The sequence below is a fragment of the Equus asinus genome, chromosome X (assembly GCF_041296235.1).
Source record: "Equus asinus isolate D_3611 breed Donkey chromosome X, EquAss-T2T_v2, whole genome shotgun sequence".
In the NCBI taxonomy this organism is placed as follows: domain Eukaryota; kingdom Metazoa; phylum Chordata; class Mammalia; order Perissodactyla; family Equidae; genus Equus; species Equus asinus.
The window spans coordinates 127583135-127592830 of NC_091820.1; the positions used below are offsets into that span (position 1 = coordinate 127583135).

The 9696-nt window shown below is 39.1% G+C and overlaps 1 protein-coding gene across 1 annotated transcript; it reads right to left on the minus strand.

Moving 5' to 3' along the window:
* Nucleotides 1–4435: 4435 nt before the first annotated feature.
* On the minus strand, nt 4436–8101 carry CXHXorf66 (chromosome X CXorf66 homolog). The gene is made up of 3 exons (XM_014855275.3): nt 7827–8101; nt 6982–7138; nt 4436–5689 (listed from the first exon to the last, which is right to left on the minus strand). The coding sequence occupies exons 1-3, from the start codon at nt 7912–7914 to the stop codon at nt 4825–4827; spliced, it is 1110 nt and encodes a 369-aa protein (XP_014710761.1). The 5' UTR covers nt 7915–8101; the 3' UTR covers nt 4436–4824.
* Nucleotides 8102–9696: the final 1595 nt, after the last annotated feature.

Consider the following 9696-nt stretch of genomic DNA (forward strand, 5'->3'; position numbering starts at 1 on the left):
CAGCATCCAGCACCTAGTTAATGAATAGGGGAGGTGTTCTGTGGGAGGATGGCTATAACATAAAAGTGGGTTAAAGCTCTAGAGTACCATAAATCTCTATTTTAGACTTTTATAGTTTAGTGCATGGTGACAGTAATGAAAAAAGAAAAGTGGCTTGAAAGAATACGGTAATCTGGACTGGTTTGCTGAGATCCACTGGCGTATGGGTCCTGAAATAGCTTACCCCCCATCACTTTAATTTTTTAAGTGACTATATAATGTGTTCTTATTGTTTCCTATAGTAACCTCAAGAGATCAGCATAGAAAGCTTTATTTTTGACAATTCCACTCTTTATTGCTATTCTTTCAGTGAAACTAAGGTTTATAAAAGAGACTTGTTTACACAACAGTGATATATTCCCTTTTTGAAAAAATATCACTTTCAGAAATTGATTGCCTCTATTGCTGATAGTCTGTAATATCTGCCATTAGTGCTGTAGGTACTTTAGAATTTTATTTAATGTTGCTGTGAATGTCTTTATATTTATTTAGATCAATGTGTGGAAATTAAAGGTATGAAGCTCAGTCACATTCTTGTGTTCTAATTTTTAGCCATGCAATTTGACATTGATTTTCTTATTTTGCAAAATAGTAGAGAAAGTTTATATATGATAGATACAATCCACTCTCCATATTTCCAGGACTAATTATTCCAGCCACTGGTTACCATAGGCCTTTGTTTCTTCTTTTCTTCTTTGCAGTTACCTGCCTTTTGGTCATTTCAGTACAATATTAAAAAATAGCCCAGGGGCCAGCCCCGTGGCCGAGTGGTTAAGTTCACGCACTCTGCTTCAGTGGCCCAGGGTTCACTGGTTCGGATCCTGGGTGTGGACCTAGCACTGTTCATCAAGCCATGCTGAGGCGGCATCCCACGCAGCAGAGCCAGAAGGACCTACAACTAGAATATATGACTAGGTACCGGGGGGCTTTGGGGAGAAGAAAAAAAAAGATGATTGGCAACAGGTTTTAGCTCAGGGCCAATCGTTAAAAAAAAATAACCCATTTTGCTTGGAAAATAGGTGACTAAGGGAAGAGATTGATGATAGAGTATATATGAATTTTTTATTGTCAGCAAATTTCTACTATTCAGAGAAAAATGGCTATATTGTTCCTGTATTTTATTTTGTAAAGTAAAATACTTACATATGACAGATTTATGGCAATTTATTTCTTCATCTCCTTCAACAGTCTTTACAATGTGTTGTTTTGATTCAGGCATATAAGGGGATAATTCTAAACAAGTAGAACTATCTGAAAGTTCTTAGATGTAAGCTATAATTAGCCCTTGCTTGTTTCAAAGATGGCTTTCTGTGTATTATATAAATAATTGCAAAACTAATTAATCATGCTTAACCCTTGTTTTCTTAGGGTGCAGCAGCACAGGAATAATTGAGGGTTGTATATGGGCTACAATTAAGAAGATATTTGGCTGAAGCTCCCACAGAGCTTTTTTTTTTTTAAGATTGGTACCTGAGATAACAACTGTTGCTAATCATCTTCTTTTTCTTTCTTCCCAAAGCCCCCCAGTACATAGTTGTATATTCTAGTCGTGAGTCCCTCTGGTTGTGCTATGTGGGACCCCGGCTCAGCATGGCCTGACGAGGGGTGCTATGTCCGTGCCCAGGATCTGAACTGGCGAAACCCCGGGCCGCTGAAGCCAAGTGCGCCAACTTAACCACTTGGCCACAGGGCTGGCGCCTCCCACAGAGCTTTTTTCCTGCTTCTATTTCCCTTCCTTTGCTGCTTCTAATTCTTAGGGATTATGCACTGTGTAATTACAAGTAATTACAAGTCTCTGGCTTCAAAATGGGAAAGAAAATAGAGCCTAGATTATTTGTCTTTGCCTACCAAGACATGGGTTGAATTTAAACTGAAAACCATACAATTTCAACTTTTGCTATTTTCTAGGCTACTGACAGCTCAGATTAACTCCAAAATCATCCTACAGTATGAAGCCAGATTAGCCAATAAAACTGTAACTTTGGTTTAAAAAAATTAGTCTTAGATGCTGTCAAATGCTGATCAACATCATCTGAATAAAGCGACTGTAAAAACAATTAGGAGATGGATGGGGAAATTTGAATACTGACTGGATAATTGCTATTAAGGAATTATTGTTAACTTTTATGTAAAATAATGGTATTGTGTTTATGTATTTTTAAAAGTCATTATCTTTTAGAGATATAAATGGGAAGGGGAATGGATAAGAGTATAAATGAAACAAGATTGCCCATGTAGTGATAATTGTTGAATCTGAGCAAGGCTCTTATGAGCATTCATTGCACTACTTGCTCTACCTTTGTATATGTTCGTAGTTTTTTCATAGTAAACAGTTTAAAAATTTGATTGGGGGGCCGGCCCCGTGGCCGAGTGATTAAGTTCCCGCGCTCTGCTTCGGCAGCCCAGGGTTTCGCCGGCTTGAATCCTGGGCACAGACATGGCACCGCTCATTAGGCCATACTGAGGTGGCATCCCATATGCCACAACTAGAAGGACCCACAACTGAAGGTGCACAACTATGTACAGGGGGGCTTTGGGAGAAAAAGGAAAAATAAAAAAAAATCTTTAAAAATTTGATTAGGACTTTTGCTTCTATTTGTTAATTTTAAAAAGACCAGGCTTTTCTAACCCAGAATAATTCCCTTTACAGGTTGTCTTTTAAATAAGGGTAATACCAATAAGAAATCAAGTCTGTAGCTCCCACAATGCTTTTTAAATGCATATAACATCTTTTAAAAGTTTTATACTTAAGCAGCTACTTGGGGCCATCTGTGAATTTTATGATGACCTTATGGGTACAGACCCCACTAGGGGACCACCAATAGAGGCAGAGGCCCTGAAGGAGTCAGATCTGAATGAACATCTGATATCTTTATATGCCCCTGGTAGGTTGGGAGAATGGCACAGACTGATTAAAAGTTAAGTAGGGATTTTGTTCATATCAATGGATTGAATGGTCTGTGAATAAAGAAGCACTTTAGAAGCTGGTAGAAAGAAGGCAGTACAGGATAATGAAAGTTGAGCATAAGCCAATCATGGATTCATATCTCGATTCAAGCAATTACTAGTGTGATCTTACTGTATGTTACAGAGCCTCAGTTAACTCATATAACCCTCCGTATAATAAGGGACTGTTGGGGATTATATAGATTATGTGAAGTGTGAGGAAAGGGTTAACACAGCAGGTCTGATTGTTTAGTCCTTGTGTGTCTTCAAGGGAACTTGGAACCGTGATTGGCCATTGGCCCACCCCTGGGAATGTGGCCCTCAGAATGTTCCTATGAAAATAGTTGGTGGTTATGTTTTGTACACCTGGAGCGATGGACCATGCCATATCAGCTTATCAGGATTGCTTTGCGCAAACATCAACATTGATGATGTATATCTGTTTTCATTGTTCACATCCCGAGTTTCAGGTGCCATGGCTGGTCATGTAGCATGATAGAGCTATGTGACAAGTTCTCAATAAAAGCCTCAGACCCAGAGACTTGAACAGGCTTCTGTGGGTAGAGACATTCTGCACATGCCCCTCTAGTTTGTTGCTAGAAAGAAATCATGTCCTGGGTGGCCCTAGGTGGAGAAGTACTCGAAAGTGTGTGCCTGACCTATCTGGTTTCCTCCTGATACATATCTTTTTCCTGTTGCTCTTGGTCTGTATATTTTTGCTCTAATAAACTTTAGCCCCGAGTATAACCTGCTATTGAGTCTTGTGAGTCCTTTTAGTGAATCAACAAACTTGGTGGCCTTTGGACCTGTAAGACATAAAGGGACTAGTACAATGCCTGACAAACAGTACACATTCAATACACGCTAGCTATTCACATTTAACTTATGCCTGCTAGATGTTATAGGGGACTACCCTCACTGTACTAGAATATAGTCTGGGAATCCAGGACTTTGCCTGCTTTTCTCAACCATGTCCTTAGAAGCAAGCAAAGGCAATGTCTCTTCAGTGGGGAAGTTAGAACATATAACTCCAGGGTTCTCCCGTGGCCTCCCACCCCGCCGATTCAGAGTAGGGATGTACCATGTGGGGAAAATGAGTAGATGATCCGACCTCCAACTGGGACATTTTGAGAATGGACAACAGGGCAAACTCTTTTACCATTTTGAAGGGTAACAAAAAGAACGAAAAGCCTTGTTGAGAGTTACGAAGACTAGAACACTTAGACTAATATCATGGAGCTCCAGGTGTGGGTGCTAGAGGCTGGACCCTCACTTTGGGTAGCAATCGTAGGAGGCAGTGGTGTTAGAAATGACTATCAGGAGTTTCTCCAACTCAGCCAGAACCAAGCACACAGAGCCATTTCCACCTAGCACTGGGTACTACAGAAAGACAGTCTTAAACAGTGAGGATTGTATGTAAACATTAAAAAATAAATTTAATTGGATTGGGACTTCAATTGAAGGCTGATCCAAGGGAAGGAGGAGTCCACGGTACCCATATTGCAATCCTTTCTAGATTTGTGTGTGCATATGTGTTTATGGTTCCTGTCCAAGTGATCGGAACTAAGTAAGATACATCAAAAGAGTCTTATGCCTCTAAAATGCCATAATAATTACAATAAAATCATTTGTTATGTCATGCATTTAATTACTGTTTTTCAAATAAATTGCCTCCAAGATGGATAGGACTAATCTCAATAGTGATCGCAAGTGGATTTTCCTTCTATCATTGTCTTAAAGGATGGTGAGCATAAAATAGTTGGTATAAGTTTGCTTCTTCACAGGTGGTTTTTATTTTTATTGAGCCCTTAATTATTTTGGGTGCCTTTAGAGATGACTTCATTGTGCTATGTTGCAAATAATGGTTATCTCCCTCTCACTGTCATCTCTGTCATCCGTCATCCTATCACTGTCACTCACACTGTCACAGAATGCATTGTCCCTGGAATCTACCTTATGAAAGGACTTGGAAAAAGGCTTCACTTCTCTTGGAAAAGGTGTATTTTGAGCAATTTTCTCCTTTGCCTCAGAAATATCATTGACCAAAGGCTCAGAAAAAGTTCCACAAACAAGGCGTTTTTCCTTATACCATTGAAAAGGCTTGACTAGTTGAGGCCTAGATAATATGTCTGCTCTACCTGTACTACCTGACCTTTTTAGATTAGGATATCTGGGACACTTGGTCACTTTCTGTAAACCGAATGGCTTGGGTGGCAAGATTTCATTTTGTGGACGGGATAGACAAGGTGGCTTGGCTGGCCTGACTGTGCATTGTAGACTGGCTGGAAAAGGTGGCCTGACTGCCTTATTTGGATAGGATGAACCGACTTGACTGACTAGCTTATGGGCGTGAGCTAGCTTATGTGACTTTTCTGGATGGCATGTTCTACATGACTTTTTCAGGGGAGGTGGCGTGAATATGTGTCCTGTACTTGATGACTTAGATGACTTTCGTCGACTTGATGGCCTGATTAACGTTTCTGCACTAGATGACATGGATGACCTTTCTGGACTCGAGGTCCTGATTGGCTTTTCTGCACTGGATAGCATGGATGACTTTTTTAGACTTGAGGGCCCAGATAAGTTTTCTGTACTGGGTAGCATGGGTTGTTTTTCTGCGCTGCATGGACTGGCTGTCTTGGATTCACGGAATGATATTTTGGATGACCTAGATGACTTGGCTGCTACACCTTTTTTCTTGACCCTGAAAACATAGAAAATTTGAAGTATGAAAATTTGAGGTAAAAGAGTACTGTTGCTATCACCAGAAAACACAGGCTACTGTGTCAGTTTAGCCTTTTGGTCTTTTTTTGGCTGTAGTAGGAAAATTGAACACAGTAGGCATTGGAGTGTGGTAAAAGCCATGACTCAGGATACAGGTATGAACTTATATTGAATGCTTTTTCTTAAGAGTATTTTACTGTTTCAACTACATTAGATAGCCATATAGTCTACATGTGAAATGACACAAAGTGATTTCAAATTTACTGTTGAGAGAGAGGGAGAGAGAATTTCATTTATTCCAGAAATTAAACTTTTTTGGGTTTTTTTGAGGAAGATTAGCCCTGAGCTAACATCCGTCACCAATCCTCCTCTTTTTTGCTGAGGAAGACTGGCCCTGAGCTAACATCTGTGCCCATCTTCCTCTATTTTATATGTGGGACACATGCCACAGCATGGCTTGATAAGCGGTGCGTGGGTCTGCACCCGCGATCTGAACCGGCGAACCCTGAGCCGCCGAAGTGGAGTGTGCAAACTCAACCACTATGCCACTGGGCCAGCCCCCAGAAGTTAAAGTTTTTATTAAAAAGTCACAAGTTGATATACAACTGATACATAAATATCACAACTTGTCACAAGAGAAAATAAACTTTTTAGACACAGTCATTATTTTCCTATCATATTTACACCATTAAGTTATCTATCCACGCATATTTATATTCACAATATCCCTCTAAAACTAAAGGACTGGAGCACTGGTATATTTTGGTCACCAGTCCTTGGATTAGGAAATTTTTGGGAACCACTATATCAGGACCAGCCTGATCCTGCTGTATGAAAGACAGGGACTGAGATCATGAAAACAACGACAGTGAATAATTTTTCATGATATTACATCTTAAAATGGTACATATCCAAAATGTTTCATTGTCTCTGGAATGCAGGGACCCAACTCTTTCTCTCTCCCCTTCTTCATTCTCGCAATCTTATTCAGATAGTCATGCTCTCTTTCCCTAGACTCGATTTATATGAAATTAATAGCCTAGGGCTCAGCTGAACCCTGAATAAGAGACAGCTTTGGCTAAAGTTGATACTTGAGAATATTTAAGAGCTGATATCATTTAAGTGAAGGTATCCACTGACAATTGTTAGTAGCTCTTTAGCAGTCTAAAGTTAACATTAAGTAACTACCACAGCATTGAAACCTCCACTGTATGTACACACACACACATGTATACACACCTCGCATTCTTAATTCAAAGGTGTAAAACTTACCTTCCTGCTTTAGGGGCATTGTCGTTCGTAAAATAGTAATAGATAAAACAAATACAGGTAAAGGCATAAGTTATGATCATAACACTAATTGTGATAATGAGTAGATGTTTCCTAAAGTTGTCCATTTTGGTCTCCGTTGATTCAGGGTGCTTAGCTCCTGTCAAAGAGATTGTATCACCAGAAAATATGTTAGGTAACCGAATTTTCTTACATTTTGATAGTGGTTTGCCACTATAGGTCAAAATCAAGTCTCTTCATCAATGATTCTGTTTAAGCATGATGAGTGTTCTGCTGTCATTTTCTTCCCTCTGTCATGTCCCCAGCCACAATCTAGAAGCCAAATCTCGGAGGCATCTCTGGCTAATCAGTATAATTCCCTGGGTTACCACTGCATCGTGGCTTGCTCACCCCATTACCTAGGTTTTTAAGTGTGTGGATGTCTTGTGTGTGTGAATGCACTTGAGTGTTAATGTGTGTGTGTGAATGTGTATAGTAGAAAAGGGGATAGGACAAGAAAAATCCTTCGTTGAAACCTACTATGTTTTGAGTATCATGCCAGATTTGTTCACATAGTATTATCTAGTTTGGTTGGGTGTGGGGGTTGGTGGATTGGATGAGGAAGGGGAAAGAATGGGGACAATATGTCTGCACTTGTTATGCTTCTATGTTGCTTGGATTTTTCACACAAGTAAAACTCTCAGATGTTGTCCTAGAAATTCTTGAAGACCTACTAATGGTAACATCCAAGAAACAGATATCTTAAATACAACTAGCTTGTTTAATTAAGTGCTTGAATGCATAATGTAATAGATCATAATTTCTGAGTCTTAAGGTTAGGCACATACCTGTCGTAGAAGATCCATCACTTTGGTTTGTATTTAAACAACTATTTGTCCAAATGGACAACAGTAAGACAAAAATAAAAAGATTCATGTCCAGAGCTTCATTCAAATGTTTCTTCTGCCAAGGAAACTACTGTATTTCATGTGGTTCAGTCTGTTCTAGGGGTTTATGACATCACCATTTCCATCATATTCTGACAACATAGTGTCACCATGGGGATGCATGAGCTTCATTGTACAAATATTACCAAATGACTTTAATCATTTATTTCTCCTTCACATCAAATATGCTATCAAATTTAAATCAAGAAGACTGCAACATTATTAAGCACAGAGAGAAGTATTTAGAGAAGGTAGGGAAAATGGGATAGCTCTAGATACGGAACAAGTATTCTCTTTATTAAATGGTAAGGAGGCACTTTGCAACCTTCTGGTAGTTCTTAAATGTTGTAGGGATTAAATCATTGTGGGGTATAAATATGTAGGAATTTTTTTAAATAAAATTAAGATTTTGAATAGTCCCTCAATCTTTTTTTTTTTTTTTTTTTAGGAAGATTAGCCCTGAGCTAACATCTGCTGCCAATCCTCCTCTTTTTGCTGAGGAAGACTGGCCCTGAGCTAAGATCGGTGCCCACCTTCCTCTACTTTATATGTGGGATACCTACCACAGCATGGCTTGCCAAGCAGTGCCATGTCCACACCCGAGATCTGAACTGGTGAACCCCGGGCCACCAAAGCAGAACGTGTGCACTTAACTGCTGAGCCACCGGGCTGGCCCCCCCACTCACTTTTTTTATTGAGCTACCTCTGACTATCAGGCTGAAGTTCAGTCCAATCATTCATTTATTCAACAAACATTTATGGAGTATTCCTATATGCCAGACATCATGCTTAATGCTGTAGATCCCAAAATAACCAAGATAAAAATCCCTGCACTCCTGTAACTTATTTTCATGTAGGAAATACAAGTAATTACAAGATAGTGTGAAGTGGGCTATATTAACACTAAGCACAGTGTTTGAGAAGAGAACCATCATTCTAACAATGATTGGAAAGAATGGATTAGAAGGGAGCTAAGTCTGTTGGTGAGGAGATCACTTAGAGAGAAGAGAGAAGATGGTTACTGAAATTGAGGTATTGAGGATGGAGATAAATGGATGAATTTTAAGAAATATTAAAGAGGTTGAATTGACATGATTCTTGATTGTTTCTTAGAGTGAAGGAAAGGGAAAAGTCAATGGTAGCTCAGAATTCTGGTTTGGACAACTGAGTGGCTATTGGTCCTGTTCATGGAGACAGAGGACACAGGAGAAGTTGCAGCTTTGAGAATGGGGGTAGTAGAAGTTGATGAGTTCAATGTGGGTCATGTTGAGCTTAAGGTTCTCATGAGATATCCAAGTATACATATCCAGAAGCCAATTAAGTATATGGATTTGGAGTCCAGAAGATGGATTCAGGCTGGGAGTCATCAGCATCTAGAACAGGGCTTCTTAACACTTTTTGTGCCATTGGCAGTCTGGTCAGTCTGGACCTCATCTCAGAATAATATTTTTAAATATACAAAATGAAATGCATAGCATTACAAAAGAAACAAAAAATACTGAAATAGAGTTATCAAATACAAAAATGGTGATCTCGTAATATATGTAATTATTGATTAATTAAAGAGATCTAGCAGTGAATCTACTAACTGCTATAAACTGAAATAATAAGCATAAACAATATTTTGAGGTATCTGAAAGAACTGTAGTATTATGAAAACATATATGATTTCTAATAATGACAAAGCCACAGACACTGGTTATACTACTGTGGCTTTTTGTCTGCATTCATAATTGGGACAAATAATAAATTTTTATTAGAGATTACTGAA

What these genes read in the sequence shown, in the direction of transcription:
- CXHXorf66 (XM_014855275.3), bottom strand. Translation starts at nt 7,914, where the DNA reads ATGAATCTTTTTATTTTTGTCTTACTGTTGTCCATTTGGACAAATAGT. An exon ending in TGATGGATCTTCTACGACAG is followed by an intron (nt 7,139 to 7,826) that starts GTATGTGCCTAA and finishes TCTCTTTGACAG; the next exon opens with GAGCTAAGCACCCTGAATCA. An exon ending in AATGCCCCTAAAGCAGGAAG is followed by an intron (nt 5,690 to 6,981) that starts GTAAGTTTTACA and finishes CTATGTTTTCAG; the next exon opens with GGTCAAGAAAAAAGGTGTAG.